The sequence below is a fragment of the Chiloscyllium plagiosum genome, chromosome 3 (assembly GCF_004010195.1).
Source record: "Chiloscyllium plagiosum isolate BGI_BamShark_2017 chromosome 3, ASM401019v2, whole genome shotgun sequence".
NCBI lineage: Eukaryota > Metazoa > Chordata > Chondrichthyes > Orectolobiformes > Hemiscylliidae > Chiloscyllium > Chiloscyllium plagiosum.
The window spans coordinates 40,760,261-40,779,685 of record NC_057712.1 but is presented as its reverse complement, the minus strand read 5'-3'; the positions used below and the strand labels follow the sequence as shown (position 1 = coordinate 40,779,685).

The 19,425-nt window shown below is 41.4% G+C and overlaps 1 protein-coding gene across 3 annotated transcripts in view; it reads right to left on the bottom strand.

The window, feature by feature from the left end:
- Positions 1-235: 235 nt before the first annotated feature.
- The window catches only part of epm2a (EPM2A glucan phosphatase, laforin), a 37,814-nt gene continuing 18,624 nt past the window's right edge, over positions 236-19,425 (bottom strand). For 2 of the 3 annotated variants that reach the window (XM_043680908.1, XM_043680917.1), the window contains exons 2-4: positions 11,164-11,338; positions 5,148-5,389; positions 236-2,104 (exon numbers count right to left, since the gene is read on the bottom strand). In XM_043680908.1, coding sequence (XP_043536843.1) covers positions 1,824-2,104; positions 5,148-5,389; positions 11,164-11,338 — 698 coding nt within the window. In that variant the 3' untranslated portion in view covers positions 236-1,823. Of the gene's footprint in view, positions 2,105-5,147; positions 5,390-11,163; positions 11,339-14,758; positions 14,815-19,425 lie in introns of those variants that run through there. The other variant, XM_043680925.1, reaches the window with a different exon arrangement.

Below are 19,425 nucleotides of genomic sequence, written 5' to 3'. Positions count from 1 at the left end.
TGAAGCACCTTGGGATGTTTCAATCCATTAGAGGTACTACATAATTGCAAACTGTACTAACTATCACAATGTGTCAAGATTTAATAGAGTGATAAAAATTGTCTCTTTGAGCTGAGGAAAATGCATGAAACTTAATTTCAAAATAAACGGTATACCTGATGCTTTAAGACATCAATGGGCAAGATATGAAGCTTCGTGAAGTGAAATTCTCACTGAAGTTCACTTGTCAACATTTTATTAACTCAAAAATACCTTGTTAATATATACACACATTTATTATTGATTTCTCCATTCAGCATTGCATATGGTCATTGAGTTTTAAATAACTTGGATTTTGTAGATGTAATAATGGTAAAATAGTCAGTGTTTACCATTTTTACTCTTTTAATACTGACAGCAAATTCTAGACTGCATATGTGGAGTTAAACATGAAAATCTAGTTTTCCTGCCAGAGATTTTACATTTCCTCATATATTATGCTGTTGAAGTTTCCACAGATTACAAGTTGTAATTGCAATCTTAAATATAAAATGATACTATGAAGACGTCCACACAGGCACAATCTTTAATATATTATTGTTACTTTTTCTTTCAAACAGTAGAGTCAAACATTCATATTTGATATTTTTCTAAATTGCCAATATTTACAAATGTATGACAATGATCATTAAAATTAGCACCACTATAGCTTAGAGTTGTTGCATTGTTGTATGTTATCAAAGACCTGTTTTGTCATTCCTTTAAGCTTAATTACATCTACCATTCCTTGGCTAACAGGATGAACAGAGACTGTCAACCAGCCCTTTGGTAATATTGTTCTATAACCAGCAACTAGAATGCAGAACAGAAACAAAAGGAGCAATGTACCTTTATTTTTTCTTCAAGAAATTCAAAGGACAGGAGCAAGTTACAAAGGTGAAGCGATTGAAGCCATGGGAGGGAATTGAAAATGAGTATAAAGTGATAAAGATAATGATGAATAAATCTGGTGGGAATTCAAATAGAATGCCTTTGCTCAAAGAGTGATGAGCAACTTACTGTCACATCAACTACTTGATGTGAATAATACAGATGCCTTGGAAAGTTGAAGAAAACATGGAGAACAGATTAGAAGGGTACATTAATAAAATGTGAGAAGAAGAATAGGAGGAGGTTCATGTGGAAGATAAATATCAAGCTGAATACCCTGTATGTACTATAAACTCTATATTTGATGTTGAAGATTATGAGTATGAATCCATTTAAATTCCACTGTGCAACACAGTATGATTCTTTCTGTGATGTTTGTTTATTATTTTCTGAAAGTAAGTAACTACTTGATGTCTTAACATTTGTCACTCCATGTTTGGGCATGCTGTCTGAAACCTGGATGTTCTCCATGGGAAGGGGAGAAAATCATTAGGCAAATCTCCTAACCAACATTTCACATACTTCCCAGTGGCTAGTTACCGAACAAGACTGAACTTCAGAAATACAATATGCTCTATTAAGGTCATTGGAAAGCAGTACTCCAAATAATTAAATAAACCCTTAGGGGAAATGAAAGGAACAAACAATCAGTTTCCATCCAGTGGCCTTGGTGAATAAACATAGCCGCTGTTTTCAGAACTGCACACTTGTATTTTTTCACCAGCAGGTGAAGTAAAAGTATGAACTCAATAGCTTTGCTTGGAAAATGAAAAATGGAGTTATAATTCTTGTTAGTTGCAAGTATGTTCAAAGCATTGAGCTATCATAGCATTAACGTTAAAACGTGCACTCATTTTAAAAAGAAAACTCAACACCTATTTTTAAATATAATGTTTTCAAACAGTAATTTCTATCTAACAATTGTGACACACAGAAGAGTGAACATGTCCAAATTTTTGATAAAATTCATTCTGGGCACGAATCAAAGCCTCTTCATCTATGTACACTGCAGGTCGTTTGGCGCTTACAAAGTACTGAACTTTTCTAAGATTCCAACCAATTATGTACATTAGGTACCCACATACTGCTGCAGTCGATCTACCCACACCTGCATTACAATGGACATAGACAGTATGGCCATTTTCCAGCAATCCATGAAGCAAGTATACAGCTTGAGGCAGCATCTTCACCCGACCTGATGTGAAACAAGCCAGAGAAATCAAAAAAATGTGAGACAATTTCATCGGATTGAAATGATAACTAATCAAAAAAAGAGCAAGTTGAATATTTTGTTGTTTATCTGCAAGGGCAATTGAGGAAATGAAAGAAAGACTTGAAATATTTGTGGAGCTAGATATGTTTGACCCAGGTAGTGTTTGTATCACTGAGGATTTGTCAAAGGAAGCCTCAATTTTCATTCTCAATCCCTTAAATTGTTCAATGCAATAGAAGAAGGGAAAACTAACCGTAACAATTGTGATATTGCACTTTGTGCACTTTTGGCATCTTATAATTTGCACATATGCATCTAATTTATTAATTGCAGCTGAAACATTACCAGGATGCTGAATGAATTTATGGAGTTTGTCAAGGCTATCACTGCAAGGAATTACATAATAAGTAAGACAATTTCTTTATTCAGAGTACGATTATAATTACCCCACAAGGAATAGTTAAGATGAATAAGGGGAAGATAGGTAAGTACGTGAGAGGTATAACAATAAAGTATATAATGATAGAGCAAGATAAAAGTGGGATGAGTTTGTACTGAATATATGCTGTTGGGTCAAATTGCTTCTTTGTAAAGTTCTGCATAATTTTCAGAATTTTCTTTCATTGATGATTACCAGGAAACTGGTCATTCGTTAAATATCAGGAATTGGTGTTTGCAAGCTGAGCCCCTTCCCTATTTCAACAAGCAGTTATATGAAAGTAACTAACAAATCCCCAGAAACTTTTGCGAAATAGAATTTTTCTATTAGAAGTGTCAGAACAGTGTAAACTTTGGCTAAGGTAAGTCTTGATAAGGCAAACAATGTGAACAAATAAATATTTGTCTATTAAAGACACTGTATTCTTATTTACTGTCACAGTCAGGTGTTCTGCTCCACTGTGGTTTGGATGGTGTATGTTTTTTGTTCCAATTATTGGAGTAAGGGCATTGCAGGTTGCGTCAACATCAATCAATATGTTATCTGTCCCTATGTCCCTATTTACTCTGCATTTTTCAGGAATCACTGCCTTGACTGCCCTTGAACATATCTTAGGAAAACCAAGATACTGTATATCTAGATTTCCAAAAAATATTTGATGAGCTGGATTAGATAGTGAATTATAAACTAAGCAGAACAAATAGAATTGAGAGCAAGCTGTTTACAAAGCAGAGAATAGAAGAAAATGATACTTTTGGAGTGTCAGAAGGTTTAATATGGTGGTTCATAAGGATCAGTGCTGAGACCATGATTTTTCACCATTTATATTCATGATTTAGACTTTGAAATCAAAACACAATTTCTAAATTTCCAAATGTCATCTAATTCAGAGAGCTGGTCAATACTCAGGAGGATTGCAAGAATTTACAAGAAAGCATAAAAAAACTTGCAGAAAGGCATATAATTTGCAAATTAATTTCAATGTGAATAAGAAACACTTGTTGAGTACTATGTACAGTTCTGGTCACCATATTTTAAAGAAGATGTGGAGCATTGGACTGGATTAAAAGATTTACAAGTGTAATACCAGAACTGCGAGATCATACTTATCAAACATAACTTGTATTTATACAGTGTTTCACAGACAATGATGCCCAAGAAGCGAAATTGGGTTGGCGTTGGATTTGAAAACAGGGATTTTAAATGTTAAAATGGAGGCACTGTTTAACCAGAACCATTGTATATCAGTGAATGCAGGGGTGATGGGTGAACAGGATTTGATGCAATAAGGACAAGGCAGAGTTTTGGAATAACCTCAGGCTTAAGGCATGTGAGGTGTTAGCCTGGAGGATATTAAAATAGTCAAGTTGAAATATAACAAAGGTAAGGATGAGGATTTCACCTGGGCTGAGGCACAGGTAGAGTTGAGCAACGTTATGTTGTTGAAAATAGATGCCATGGATATGCTGTCTGGTCAAATACAAAATCAAGGTTGTGGACAGTCTGGCTCAGTCTCCAACAATTATTGTTGAGAGAGATGGAGATGGAAATAGAATTTGTAGTCCAGATGGAAGATAAGAGCTTCAGTCTTCCTAATAGTAATTCAGAAGACATTTCTTTGCAAGGTCTCTGTAATTCTGAAATTTGCTTCTTAAATTCTTTCAGTGTAATCAACATTTGCAGTCACTCCCTGGTGACAACATAATGTTAATTCTCCTAAAACTAACTTAAAACAAAAAGTAAGATTTAACAGTGTGTGTAATAAAGCTGTAGTGAATGATTTCTTTCAGTTCCAAAACGTTCTCTCTGAATCCTGATGGATTACTCAACAGCAAAGACTAGGTTTCCAAGTCTGCTGTTTACTAAGAAAACAAATTCTTGAGAGGATATTTTGTCTGTTGCCAGCCAAACTACCAGAGGTACAGACAATCTACAACCTGACAACAAGCATTCAGGTTAATTTTACTTTGTCTTTTAGAAGTTTTAATGTTTGAAATATCCTGGGAATTTGTGAAATAAGAATGTTCAAAGGAAGAAGTGAAAATTTATTATATTAGAAGTTATATTTACTACTGTGCTGGCTGGCTTTCGCTGCCTCCTGATCTCAGAATGTCTTGATTTAAATGTTTTTTATCGTTATTTTCAAATCCCTCCATGGCCTTCCCACTGTTTTGTCTGTCACTCCTCCAAACCTATAAACCTCGATCTCTGTGCTTCACCATCTCTGAACCCTTGTCCTCCCTTCACTTCCTTCACATTAACATTGATGGGTGTGCCTTCCAGCTGTGTTGGCTTTCATTCAGGAATTCCGATCCAAACCTCTCTGCCTCTCCATCTTGACCAAGCTTTTGGTCATCTTCTTTAGGTCAGTGTCAAGTTAATGGTTAAATTACATTCTTGTGATGAAACTTGGGATGTTTCACTGGACTAAAGTCATTGTATATATACTGTTACTAATTAACTGTGAGCCCATATAATATGTTCATCATTCTATTTATTTTCCTGTATGTTGTAATCACTCACTCCTGAAGACTTTATAAAGTTTCTGGCAGTAAAGAACGATAGTCAAGACCAATGCACATTCACCTTCTGTACTCATGTCAGGAGTTGGCATCCATACATAGGCTAAGCCTACATCTTTGTACAGTTCCATCATAAATTCAGGTTTCATTGGTTCCGCTTTGCGATTACATCCCCATGAATTGTGGTCCACATCCCATTCTGTCTGGAAGTTCATTACCGCAGTCACTCCCAGCTCATGCTTGAGTTTGACGGTCACATGTTCCACCTGTCGTGGACAGCTGCCAAGCCAAATCTTGGGCAGAATCCTGGAAGAGAATCAGAACAATATTCAGCTCTTTGTGAATGTATTCCACTTGTTATGTCACACAGAAGCAACCCACTTTAAAATGAAAAATAAAAGGCAGTTTACACCCATTTAGAACTGAAGAAAGTACAGCATATGTTTAAAATAATTAGATGGATACCTGCAGATTAAATTTCCAATATATGCTTTTCAAAAAACCCCCATTCAATTGTTAATAAAGGCATCTACAGCGATCTAAGTGTCTTTGTGGGTAAACCTTGATCTGTGTGATCTCCTGATCTGGTCTTAATCACTTGAAGAAGAAGAATTTTCTAAAGTATTTTTTCAGTTAGTGGCTTTGGGATTTTTGCCTCTCACAAGATATTTTATAGCTAATGGTTGTTAAGGTGTGGAAAGGGTGTTGAGTTTTGTGCCTCTGCCCATTGTGGTATGGGACAGGCACAATGAACCAACTGATCTTTTCTCTCAGTTTCATACACAAATATGATATTGTAACGAAACACAGCAACAAAAGTCAGCCAAAAGTCTTTCATGCCTACACTCTTCTAAGTTGCCCAAGATAAATTAAATTGACAAAGAAATAGTAATATAAAGCCTGGCTTTGTAAAATGAATAAGTTATCTGTTGGGATGCTCAGGGAAGTAAAGGTTGAAATTACAGAAGCACTGGCTATAATCTTCAAATAATTCTTAGATTATGGTGCCGGAAGACTGGAGAATGTTATGCCCTTGTTCAACCAAGGCTACCAGGATAAACCCAGCAGTTACAAACCAGTCACTTAAACCCCAGTTGGAGCAACAGCTTTCAGAAATGATAATCCAGCACAAGATTACTGTGGTTTAATTGAGAAAAAAAAGTACAGATGTGTTGAAGTGTTTAACTAATTTGATTACATTTTGTTGAGATGACATGGAGCTGAAGAATGTATGAACTTCCCAGGGGTATTTGAAAATGCTACATAATTGGCTTGACAGCAAGGTTGGAGCCCTTGAAATTGAAGGGACAGTATTAGCATGAATGTGAAGTTTGTTGAGTAATAGGAAGCAGAGAGTAATGGTAAACAATTGTTTTTCTATCCTGAAGGAAGTTGAATTACTCAGTAGACATTTGATCTGCATTTGTGACCTAAACTTGCATGTAAAGGTTCAATTTCAAAATCAGCAAATGACACAAAACTAGCAATTGTTAGGAACTAAAAGGACTGTGATCAGACTTGCAGGGGATGAAAAGAGATTTACAGATTGAATGTTTAGATAGCAGATAAAATTTAATGCAGAGAAACAAATCTGATGCATTTTAGACGAAACAATAATGACAAACAATATAACATAAACCTTGCAGTTCTAATGTTAATGCAGGAGCAGAGAGACCTGTGACAGTATAGAATAAATTGTTGAGGGTATGTGGTAGGTTCAGAAATTGGTTAAAATGATATATGGGATCCTGGGCTTTATAATGTAGAAGTATTAAGTACAAAAATAAGTTATGATTAAAAAAAAGGGTTCCACCTTAACTGGGCCAGAGCCCAGGAGCAGGGGTTACAGAAGGTGATGATCACCAGGGCTTATGTTTCTGGGGGGGTGCCTGTTTATTGGCCAACTACCCTGTTAATCTAGATCCAAAGCAACCAACAAGGCATGTCCTAAATAAAAGCTATTGTTGGCCAAGTGGGATACATCAGATTCTGAAAATCGTTTCTGTCTCACATGTCGGGACTGTTCTACTGGAAGTGATTGGAAGTTGCTGGGTCACAAGATGAGATGAGCTAATGTGCATAGTGTCTCACACTACACAAGAAGAACCCTTTTGATCTCTGATGTGTATGAGCCTGCCCTGGACTATTTGCTCTTGACATCTCAAACTCTGACCTTACTCCGTCTCGATAATGTCAAATGATGCCTGATGGTTTCTTTGCCAACTCTACACCCACTCAGTATCTGGTAAATGATTACGTTGATTCTATTTCAAAGGCTCAAAATAGTACATCTGATGTCACAAACTACAATGTGATACTAATGCAGAAAAAGCACCTGATTGCTGAGTAGGATTGGTGAGTATTTCTTGTCTTTAAAGAAAAAATAAGTTTTTTTTAGTTTGTGTTTCAGTCTCTATTCTTTTTTCCCTCTTACACACAGCTTATTAATGTAAGATTGATAATAATGTAATGAAAGTTAATTAGAATGAAGTGTAAAGAGTGGGGGCTTCTTCTAGTGTAAAGTGCAGAGATATTACAATAGTTAATCAATAAATTAAATAAAATATGATGACAGAATGGGTGATGTATTTCTGTTGCAGCATGTGGAAGCTGCTAGACATCAATGTAATCCAGTGTGAACATATCTGTAATAATTGTTTATAAGTCCAGGAACTTCAGATCTTAGTTGAGGAGCTGATTTCAAAGCTGAAAACATTGCACCAGCTCAGGGAAGGGTAAAGTTAAATGAACACTTTTATCCAGAAGTCAGTCACTCCCTCAGACTAGCTTATTCATATTTAGTTTGCAATGAAGAGAGGAAGGTTTGATTACAGGCGAGGAAGGTGTAAGAACATAGCGGGATTTGTTGAGGAGCCTCAGTCCCTACAATTATGAGATTCTTGCAAACCATGTGGACGAAAGCAGGGACTGCAGGGAGGATGAGTGAATTGTCATAGCACCTTGGTACAGAGAGCCAGTCAAATGGCGGGAAAAAAATCCTATTCTTCATTGTCACTGGGTCAAAATCCTGAAATTCCATTTCTAACACCACATAGATTGCAATATTGGAAAAACATTTACAGAGCATTTGAGAAGAGAGCAGATTAATTAGATAACTGTATCTCAGCCAGCACAGACACAATAGGCTAGATTGCCTTTCTGTATTCTATCATTTCAAGAATTTATAACCACGGTTCTCACAGTTGAAGTAAGAATTGGAATTACAGAATCACTGAATATAGGTGTAGAACAGTTAGAGCTGGTTGTTATTCAAAAAAATGGGCCCCAAGAATAACTTGAAGAATGGATGTCACAATTTGGATGTGCTGGTGTTGGACTGGGGTGTACAAAGTTAAAAATCACACAACACCAGGTTATAGTCCAACAGGTTTATTTGGAAGCACTAGCTTTCGGAGCGCTGATCATTCATCAGGTGGTTGTCAAATTAATAGGCGTCCAAAGCATTAGTTATCACACAAATTAAGATACATGGAGATATTTATAGCCATAATTCCATCTTTCATATCTTTATTTTGAATCAGCCATTCTCTTTTGTCAAGTTTTAACAAGAATAATTCTTTGAACACTTCTTGTTTAATTTTGATTGAAAAATTAAATAAGTCAACTGGTGAGAGTAATCATACAATTAATTAAAAAGTCTCCCTTACGTGTTATGATATCAAGTAACTACATTCTATTCCAGATGTCATTTTGGAAGAAGCATCCTTGAAGAATCTTTAATTTCCATAAAAATACTACCTAATTCATATTTCTGCACTGTGAGATCTACACAGGAATGAAAGAAGCCTATGTCATAATTCCTTACTGACAAAAGCTCTCTGAAACAACTTCCAATTCCTATTGACTAATTGGACTTTGCAAAAACATACCTATCCAAAATGAAGCAAACTTTTACAACATTTTTCATTTATTCTTTCAGTAGAATCTCGCTTAAAAAGCCAAAATTAATGTGAAGAAATTGAGAACCAATCGCTTCACTACAGAATTCAGCAGAAACATTTTAATCCAGAGAGTGATGAGCGGTCCATATCCAAATGCAGCAGGAACTGGACAATATCCAAGTCTGGGCTGACAACTGGCAAGTAACATTTACACCACACTACAACAGCAATGATCATCTCCAACAAGAGAGAATATAATCATTGTTTCTTGATATTCAATGACATCACCATTGCTGAATCCCCCACTATCAACATCCTAAGGGTTACCATTGACCAGAAACTAAACTGGATTAGTCGAATAGGTACAGTAAGGAGTCAGAGGTGAGTAACCCAACTCCTGACTCCCCAAAACAAAACTCCCCCACTTGCCTGAATGATTGCAGTTCTAATAACACTCGAGAAACTTGACATCATCCAGGACAAAGTAGTCCTAATTGGTACCACATGCACAAACATTCAGTCCCTCCACCACTGACACACAGTAGCAGAAGTGTGTACTACCTACAAAATGCATGGCAGATATTCACCAAGCCTCCTTAGACAGCACCTCCATCTAGAAGCACAAGAGCAGCAGAAACATGGGAACACCACCAACTGCAAGTTCTCCTCCAAACTGCACATCATCCCGACTTGGAAATATAACTCTTGTGCCTCTTGTGTCACTGGATCAAAATCCTGAAACGCCCTCCCTTACAACATTGTGGGTCTACCTACATCATATGGACTGCAGCAGTTCAAACACCAGGTGTCACTACGTACTGTCCCCGGCATTGTGAAGGATGGGCCTGGCCTCACTGTCGCGGAATGCTCCAAGTAGTTGGACCATTCCGTTTCACCTGTCCTTTGTGGAGAAATTTGTGAAGAAAAACACCTTTGACCACAAGTCCATCAGGAAGTGGTCAGCACGTAGTATCCTAGAGATCCTTTGGGAAAGGAGAGAACGGATCCTGTTGAGCAGTTCCCTGGGCAGACTGTCAAAGTCATTTGGCAGAATGCCTCATTGCCAGACCTTTCCAACAAGCACCAAGACATGGCTTGGCTGATAGTGAGGAGGGCTCTGCCTGTGAAATCCTTTATGCATGCCCAGACTTGCTGCGCTACCTCACACTGCTCTCGAGGCGACTGTGGAGGGGATAAGACTGTCACACACCTCCTTCTGGAATGTGTCTATAGAAGGTAAGTCTGGAGAGGAATGCAGGGTTTGTTTGTTTGTTAAGGTTCATCCTGAGCAGCTTTGTGATGTGGGACTCCGTGCTCTACGGTCTGTTCCCCTCGATGCACACTGAGACAAATATCAACTTGCCTGGAGGATCATCAACTCAATGGAAGACTCCGTTTGGTCTGCCCAAACCTTGCTGGTCTTCCAGCTGAAGGAGTCGACTCCGACTGAGTGTTGCAGTCTGGCACATTCCAAAGGTTCAAGACTAAGTGCTGAGGTTTGCGCTGAAGCTTGGGACAGCTGCTGCCACAGCGCGGTGGGGAAAGACCACTGCATAAAGCCCTTTTGCCAACGAATAACAAGGGGCCCATTCAGTAATTGGGTTCCACTGATGCCTCAGCTAAATGCCAAGAGGCTGGATGGTTAACATATAGAATTGTAAATACCAATGACTCAGTCTGTTCTCTGAATGTAAAAACATGTAAAGTGAACATTTGAAAGGCATCATCAGCTGTACAGGTGCCAAAGATTTCAATGAATAAAGTATATTTTTGAAAAAAAAATGGACTGCAGCAGTTCAAGAAGGCAGCTCAGCACCACCTTCTCAAGGGTAACTAAGGAAGGGCAATACATGCTGGCTAGCCAGTGACACCTACATCCCATAAATGGTATGGTTAAGACAAGTAGCACAAACATATTTAAAGAGAAACTTGATAATTACGAGAGGGAGAAAGAGGTAGAACATTATCGTGTTATAGTGAATTAAAGAAATCTAGAAGGAAGGCTCTTGTGAAGTATAAATGTCAGAATGGACCGAATGGGCGAAATGAGCAATTTCTGTGCTGTATATAATTAGTCATTCTATGTATCCATTGTAATCCCTAACCTGTCAGCACCCTGTATTAATGTGCAGCACTGTTGGACAGAGTGACTAGATTTGGTATTCCTGGCTGGTTTACCTGGAGTAATGCATAGCCTGGTGATCAGCAATTTGAAAATAGAAATCGGTGGTGTGTTTCATTTCGTTTGAATACCCACTCTCCTCAATGAAATGCCCAACAGGGTAACAGTAAACACCATCCACCAAATTGCTGTCATCGTATTCACAACAGCGATCGTGTAGTGGTCCATTTCCTAAAAAGGATAAAGAAAAGTCATTTTTCTGAGTTGAGCAGTGTGTTCAGAAATCAACCATTGCCAAGGAAATGCAGTCCTAATGAGTTACTGCACTGGAGGAGATGCCACCTTCCAAATGAAATGCTGAACTGTGGCTCTAGCTGCTCTTTAAAGGTGAATGTAAAGACCCCATTAGTTCAAAGAATTGCAGGGAGGTTCTCCCCGGTAAACTGACCAATACTTATCTCTCAACCAATATCTGTAAAACAAATTATCTGATCATCATCACTTTGGCAGCAATAAGCTCCTTGTTCTAGATTATTATACTGCTTCAGTAGACAATTAAAAATTGACTACATTGCTGTGGGACTGAGTCACATTTAGGACAGACCAGGTAAGAATAGCAGATTTGCTTCCCTTACAGGCATATGTGAAGCATATAGACTTATTGAACAATTGCTGATAGCTTCAATGTCATCACTACTGAGACTAGCTTTCAATTCCAGATTTACCAATTGAATTTAAATTCCACCAATTGCTGTGGCAGGACATGAACTTGTGTCCTCAGAGCCTTTGTTCATGCCATCTCCCAGGGCAGAGCACAGGGAGAGTTCTCATGCTCTTCTAATGTTATGGACTAGGCCAGACCACTCAAAACATTCTTATACTGGCAGCCCTAGACCTAACTTTGCAACTTGCTTCAGTGAGTGTACGGTGAAAATTATCCGGAGTAAGATAACTAGGTTGACTACTAGATTTTAAAGCAGACAAAAAATTTATTCACAAAATTACACAATGAAACACAAAGAACAGAATAAAAAACTGCTACAGAACTCAACCTATCCAGCTAGACTTAATTATACTGTTCTGAATACACAGAATAGTCCCAAACTCCCTTTAAAACCCAGTATAAATGGATCACATGCTTACAGGTTGAAGTTGAAGGGCTGACAAGGTCATGGCCGGATTACACAACTGTGCCTGTACATTGATGACCTGGTAATTCTTAGTCACTCATAGAAGGAATATTTATCGGACTTATTTGATCAACTTCAGAAGGTAGGCTTGGTGGTAAACCTAGCAAAAGTGAATTTGCCAAAGCCTAAGTCACCTTTCTGGGCCATGTTATTGGACAGGAACAAAGGGCCCCACGAGATGCGAAAACGAAAGTAATTGGGGAATTTCCTACACCATCGACTAAAAAAGCGGTACTATGGTTCCTGAGATCCACACAGCTCCCTGTTGAACTTCCCAGTTCAAGCCTGAACTAAACCTGCTCAGCTCAGCTAGCTAAAGAGCTGACCAGTCCCCTCTCTTTACACAGGTCACTTCTAAAGCATGACCACTTTGGCCTGTGTGGTGTAAAATTATGTCCCAATACATGTGTGAATCATAATGTAACACATGTATTGGGCCAAGCAGTGGAATGTGGTGAAACGGTTAAAAATTATGTCCCAATACATGTGTGAATCTAACCGGAATGGAGGTGTTGCTTAGTCCCGTGTGAATCTTATTACACACCTCCCCGTGTGAATCTTCTTATCTGTATGTAACCAGAATGGAATGTGTTTTTTAGCCTTGCTCTGCTGTTCACATGAATGTTTATATCTGGAAAAGAGTATATCAGCTGGAAAAGTCTCCAGTTCGGTGAGTCTGCTCCGGGGTTACGTTTAACCGCCGAGCGTGGGTTGGTGGCAACCGCTCTACGAGAACTGACGGCTCCCAGTTCCGGTAACATGTAGAGTGAGTATAAGCCAGACCCGTTGTAAGTATGAGACCTGGTTGTGGCGACGCTGCGGGGAATAAAATGCTCATATTCTAGCAGACTCGCCTCTTGGTCGTTTGTTCTGTGTCAGACTACTCTCCTACGAACCTGACCTTGAGAATTTTTTAAAACAGCCTGAAGTCTCATCTGTTTACAAAGGCATCTCAAAATCCTTTTCATCTCTATACCAAACCAGACTGATCGGAGCCCAGCCTGGTTTATTGCCCCTCTGAAGAAGAATCAAGGACAGAGTCTCCTTGAGCCACGGAACAAATTTTAGAAAAAAAGGACTAGCTTTGTGACACCTCCCCCCCCAAAAAAAATCAATATCAAAAGATGGCTTCATTTTTAACCCTTCAAAACCCAAATTGGTGGTCTAAACACACATATGCACTATACTAACTATAACCATGCAAACGTGCAACCACATGAACACTCAGGCCGCGGTACACCCACTATCGAATGCCTCCATATCTCATTCAGGTTTTGATAACGCATCGGCAATCACATTTTCACGACCTGCCACATGCACAATTGTCAAATTGAATGGCTACAATGACAAGCTCCATCTAAACAGTCTGGCATTTTTGTCCTTAAATTTTCCACAATGTCATCATTACTGAGACTAGCTTTCAATTCAAGCTTTACCAATTGAATTTAAATTCCACCAATTGCTGTAGCAGGACATGAACTTGTGATCAGTGTAAGCGATTGTCTCAGATGCATTGCTAGTAATATAAATACTGAAATGTTGTAATGCCAACACCAAGCTTAAAGTCTCTTTCTCCACCGTTGAATATTTCTGTTGATGCATGTTCAAATTTCTGGAAAAATACCCAATGGGTCTTTCTATTCCCTCGTCATCCTCCTGCAGGAGCACTGCACCGACACCCACACCACTGGCATCGATAGGCACTTTGAAAGGCTTCGTGTAATCTGGTGTGACTAATACTGGGGCAGTGGTTACCACAGTTTTAGGCTGTCAAATGCCAGATCAACACAGCTGTCCCAAAGCCCCGAGGGCAGTCTCATGACAACAATACCAAAGCTACACAAAGGTCAGACAGAGAGGCTCGAACTAGAGGTCCATGTGGTTGTGGGACCCCAACCCTTGGGAGAAGGACTGCCCCAGGGACAAGTCTAACTTGCCCTGCTGAGGCAGCGATCTGTGGACACCGATTTGCTCAAGGAAGTAACAAGCACAAGGGTAACCACTTACGCTTGGAGATCAGAGCTGGAAATGTGTTGCTGGAAAAGCGCAGCAGGTCAGGCAGCATCCAGGGAACAGGAGAATCGACATTTCGGGCATAAGCCCTTCTTCATTCCTGAAGAAGGGCTCATGCCCGAAACGTCGATTCTCCTGTTCCCTGGATGCTGCCTGACCTGCTGCATTTTCCAGCAACACATTTCCAGCTCTGATCTCCAGCATCTGCAGACCTCACTTTCTCCACTTACGCTTGGAGAGTAAGGTAGGGAATACCCTGTTAATACAGGTCACCAGCCAATATTGTTTGGGAACAGAATAGGGAAGGTAGGTTCAGCAACTCTTCATGGCCCGAGTTTAAATAAGTTTAGGGAAGTAGTCAGCACTCCTCCCAAAATCATGGAGTCTCAAAAACTCTGAAAAACAAAGGACCCCTCCCAGCCCCCTTCCCGCAGTACCCCACACTTACCTTGTTGCTGAGGAATTTGATCCTGGGGGGTGGGATGAGGTGGCTGCGTTATTGGCTTCCCAGCTGCACAGGACAGCGGAGAGAGAGAGACTAGCTGGCAGCCTGTCAGAATTCATGTTAGTACTCAACAGGGTCCTAGTGTCTGAATACTTATTCACTGAACCTTGGAGAAACTTTGACTCTTTGTGTTCAGCCTTGCATGCACATTTGCCTGCTGGTGATTGAATGTCTGTTTCAACCCCTGCAGCTCAAGATCCAGAGATGACTTGATTAATTTTGCATTTGGTGATCTATGATGGTTTTTCTTTTAAGGAACCATCGGTGCTTATGAAATGAAAGTTCTGCATAAGTTTTATTAATAATGTTTTAATGCTCCCACCCTTCTCTGTTTGTTCTGCAGTCACTGAGGGCTGTGATTGTTCAGTGCTTCAGTGTTTGTTTACATTGCGGTCAGCAATTACACGCTTGATTACCCTTTATAGTCAAACCTGTCAACCACTTACTGCATGTGTGTTCTGCCAGCACGGTCTCTGTTTTCTTTTGCTCGAAAGCTGAAGCACAGCACATAGAAATCAACCCAGAATGTCCAGGGCGCCATGGGGGCACGGACATCCACCCTCTGCCAGGAGATGCCAGCCGTGGGAGCTGGGTAACCCCAATCATGTGGTGAGAACGGCCCAGGGCCGAAAATGAACAAGAATAACAGAAAAGGCATGGCAGATACGTGAACTTCAAGAATAAGATAGGAGATGTTCTTGTTACACCTCGTTCACCGGCAGACACCGTGCAGTAAGACAGGGGACAGGCATTACGTTATCCCCTTCACAGGGACCTTTACACCTTGTTCCAAGGAAATTAGCCATATGGGCGGTCCTTTAAATTTGATAAAATAGATTACTGGACCACGGCCATCACAGGGGGGGCACGGGGATCCCTCATGGGACACTGTCTACATGTTGCAGTGTCTCACAAAGTTTTGGGACATTGCCAAGCACCATCAGCCCCCTAAGACCGCTGCAAGAAACCCCAACAGTGGAGACCCCTACCACCCCGGACACTAATGCCATACTGACCAGCATCCCTGTCTCTGCCACCTGCTTTTCTGTAATCGATCACTGCTCAGCCTTTTTCTTTATTAAATTGTCCCCTGAAAGCCAATTTTACATATGGCAGCTGCCAGTACACATGGACCAGGCTTCCCCAGGAATACACGGAGAGCCCCACAGTCTGTGCCGCTGCAGTACGCCATACCCTCTCTACTTTACACCTGCTATGCAACAGCACCCTCTCTTGCAATACGCGGATGATTTGTTACAGCCTCCACCTCCATGGAATCATGTATGCAGGACACTGTCGCATTGCTCTGCTGTCTGGCAAAAGATGGACATAGAGTTTCCATGGAGAAGATGCAACTCTGCCAGCACACAGTACAGTACTTGGGGTACGAACTCTCGCATGGCCTCAGGGCACTAGCTAGAGAGAGAGTCGCAGCCATCACTCAGCTTCCTCCAGCCAGCCACAAGAACTCAGCTGCAGACTTTTCAGGGGGTGGTAAACTATTGCAGGCACTGGATCCCAGACCACTGTACCATTCACGAGCCCCTACGGTTGGCAGCATCACCAAAGCAGCCAGCAAAGGTGACCTGGACAGCAAAGATGGAACAGGAACTAAATTAAAAAAGCAAGTGGCCTCTGCTCCTGCCCTGGGAGTCCCAGACTACACCCAGCCCTTCTACCTATACGTCAACGATTCTGAGGGATTTGCATCCAGCATCTTAACATAGCTTCATGGGGATCTCCGGAGCCCTGTTGCTTTTTACTCTATGCACTTACCACCTGTTGTAAGGGGAATGCCGGCATGTTTGAGAGCTGTGGTAGCAGCCGTGGTAACAGTAGAGAAGGCAACCCTCATTGTGCTGGATCACCCATGCACTGTTTTGGTTCCCTTTTCGGTCTCCCTGCTGCTAAATTCAGCAGCAACCCAACATTTCACTGCCACCTGAAGAACTGGCTATGAGGTCGCTTTACTATCCAAAGCCAATCTGTCCTTACAGCGTGCTCCTGCCCTGAACCCCACCACCTATATCCTGCAGGACCCACAATAGCACAGGCCCCAGTATTCCCTGACCCCCATGGAGGCAGTGCGAGCTGCCCAACAGGCTGATCACCCGCAAGAAAAGGACAGTTGGGCCCACATTGGGGCCACGCAGTCACCTTCCCTACAGCTGCTGGTACACCCCGATGGCTGCATCATTTGCCCAAGAGCCCACCTACACACACTGACCCTAGCAGCCCACAGCATTGGCCACACGGACAAGAAGGGCATGATACACACTGTAACGCAGTCCTGGTATGCACCAGGATTCACTGCCGCTGCCCAAGCCTTGCTGTCACAGTGCCTTACTGCCTGCAGAACAACACAGGAAAGCCTGTTGCCAAATATGACCACCTGCCAGTTCCTGAGGGGCCTTTCAGCTACTTACAGATGGACTTCACACACAAGCCCCCCAAAAAACAGGGTGACAAGCACATCCTGGTCATCATGGACATGTTCTCCAAATGGGTGGAAGCATTTCCCGCAAAAAAAGGACGACGCACGCACGGTACTAAAATGCCTCCTAAAGGATGTCATCCCCAGATTTGGGGTCCCAGTAGCATAGAGACGGACAGAGGGACTCACTTCACTGCTAGGCTTACGACTGGCAATAGCAAGGCACAAGGGATACCATGGCGACACCACATTCCCTATCAACTCCAGTCATCAGGCATGGTCAAATGGATGAACGGAACCCTTAAGACCACACTAATCAAAATCACCCAGGAAACAGGACTGACCTGGCCAGACGTCTTGCCACTTGCTCTCTATACTATACATGTGCAGGCAAATCACACGACTGGGCTCACCCCTTTTGAAGCTTATGGGACAGCCTATGCCCACTGCTACCAGACCCCCAAAGCTCTCCATGGATGCAGCCCTTCTCCTGATGCAAGAGGCCCTGCTAGATTATGTCCAGGCCCTTAGCAGGAGTATTAGTGTTACACATGACCAGGTCAGGGTCATGTTGCCCACACCCAAATCAGTGCCCATTCATCCGTTCCGACCTGGGGATATGTCATGATGAACTCACTTGAAAAGGATTCTCTCTCCCCAGATGGAAAGGCTGTGATGATGACCCGGACACTGTGAAACTGGAAGGAAGGCCGAATGGACACATGCCACCTGCTGCAAGAGGAGTCCACCATCAATGAACAGGGACCAGACAGAAGATGCCACTCCGAAAATCGAGGATGGATCCAGCTGCTCACTGCAGCCATCACTATCATCACCCTCAGCCTGACCTGTCTGACCATCACACTGTGGCTTGTTGGTAAACGGGACAAGCGGCGAGACATTTGCATGCCTTTGTGCAATACTACCACCTTCTTCCCCCCTCATCACTCAGCTAGCAGAGATCCACTGGGGGAACATCCCTGCCCCTGAGATAACCTCTGCTGAACCAGGCTCAGACACTGAGAGCTATCTGTTTGATACCAAGCACCCCCCGCCCACCTGACAATCCTCCTGGTTCTGACTACATTGCCCCTTTCTCATCCCTCCCCTAACAAAAAAAAGGGGAATTGTGGGAAAAGATCTGTAACCCTGCCTACCCATAATAGGCCCGCACAGAACATAGGAAAGCAAATTTGGCCAAACTATACCAAAAACACCCATAATGCTTCAGCAGGGACCAAGCAGGCTGACAAGTGAAACCAGACCACACTCACAAACAAGGGAATACACTTCCCAAAACCCACTAACAATACCAGATTAATACAGCTATCCCAAAGCCCTGAGGGCTGTCTCATCACAGAGCAATACCAAAGCCACACAAAAGAAAGGTCAGACAGAGTGGCACTAAAGGACCCTGCCCCCAGGATGGGAACAATGGAAGCACCTTACTCACCTACCTGTGAAGAAGACTGGAATCTCCCTACCCATTGATACTATCAGGATGTTGCACTATATCAAGAATCAGGACATTCATCCAATAACTGTTTTCCAATTATCATCACTGTAACTAGATTTCTCCATTTACAGATACACTGTATCTTTCCCCATTTTAATTAATCTTATTGTACAAGATTCCTATAAAACCTGGCTTCATCCTCAGCTTGAGGTAGAGAACCCTTGGTCTACCTGTACAGATTGTCAGTTCTAGGTCAGCCTAGTCAATTTCTTTTCCAGTGATATGGCTTGTAATAAACAGCTTGTCAATTTCACCCGATCTGGTTTGTGTGCTCTCTGCTTTATTAGGCTAATTTCTCTGATACTCTCCATGTGACAGTAATAACTCTTTCAGGTCATTTTGATTTTCTTGTGGAAGGTAACTCAATAAAATATCCCAATTTTTGACAACATCCTCATTGTCCAGTTTGATTTGAGGAATGTCCAATTCAGAATCCTCTGAACCTGGTTCTTCCTTCTGTGCTGGAATCATTAACACCTTCTCCTCTTGCTTTCCTTCCCTATCAAAACACCTTTTGTGCATATTCACATGACACACTCTGAGATTTCTTCCTGTCTGGAGTCCTTATCAAGTAGTTCAGCTCATTCAATTTCCTTTCCATTTGATATGGTCCACTGAACCTTGCTTTTAAAGGCTCACCTGTTACTGGAAGTAACACCA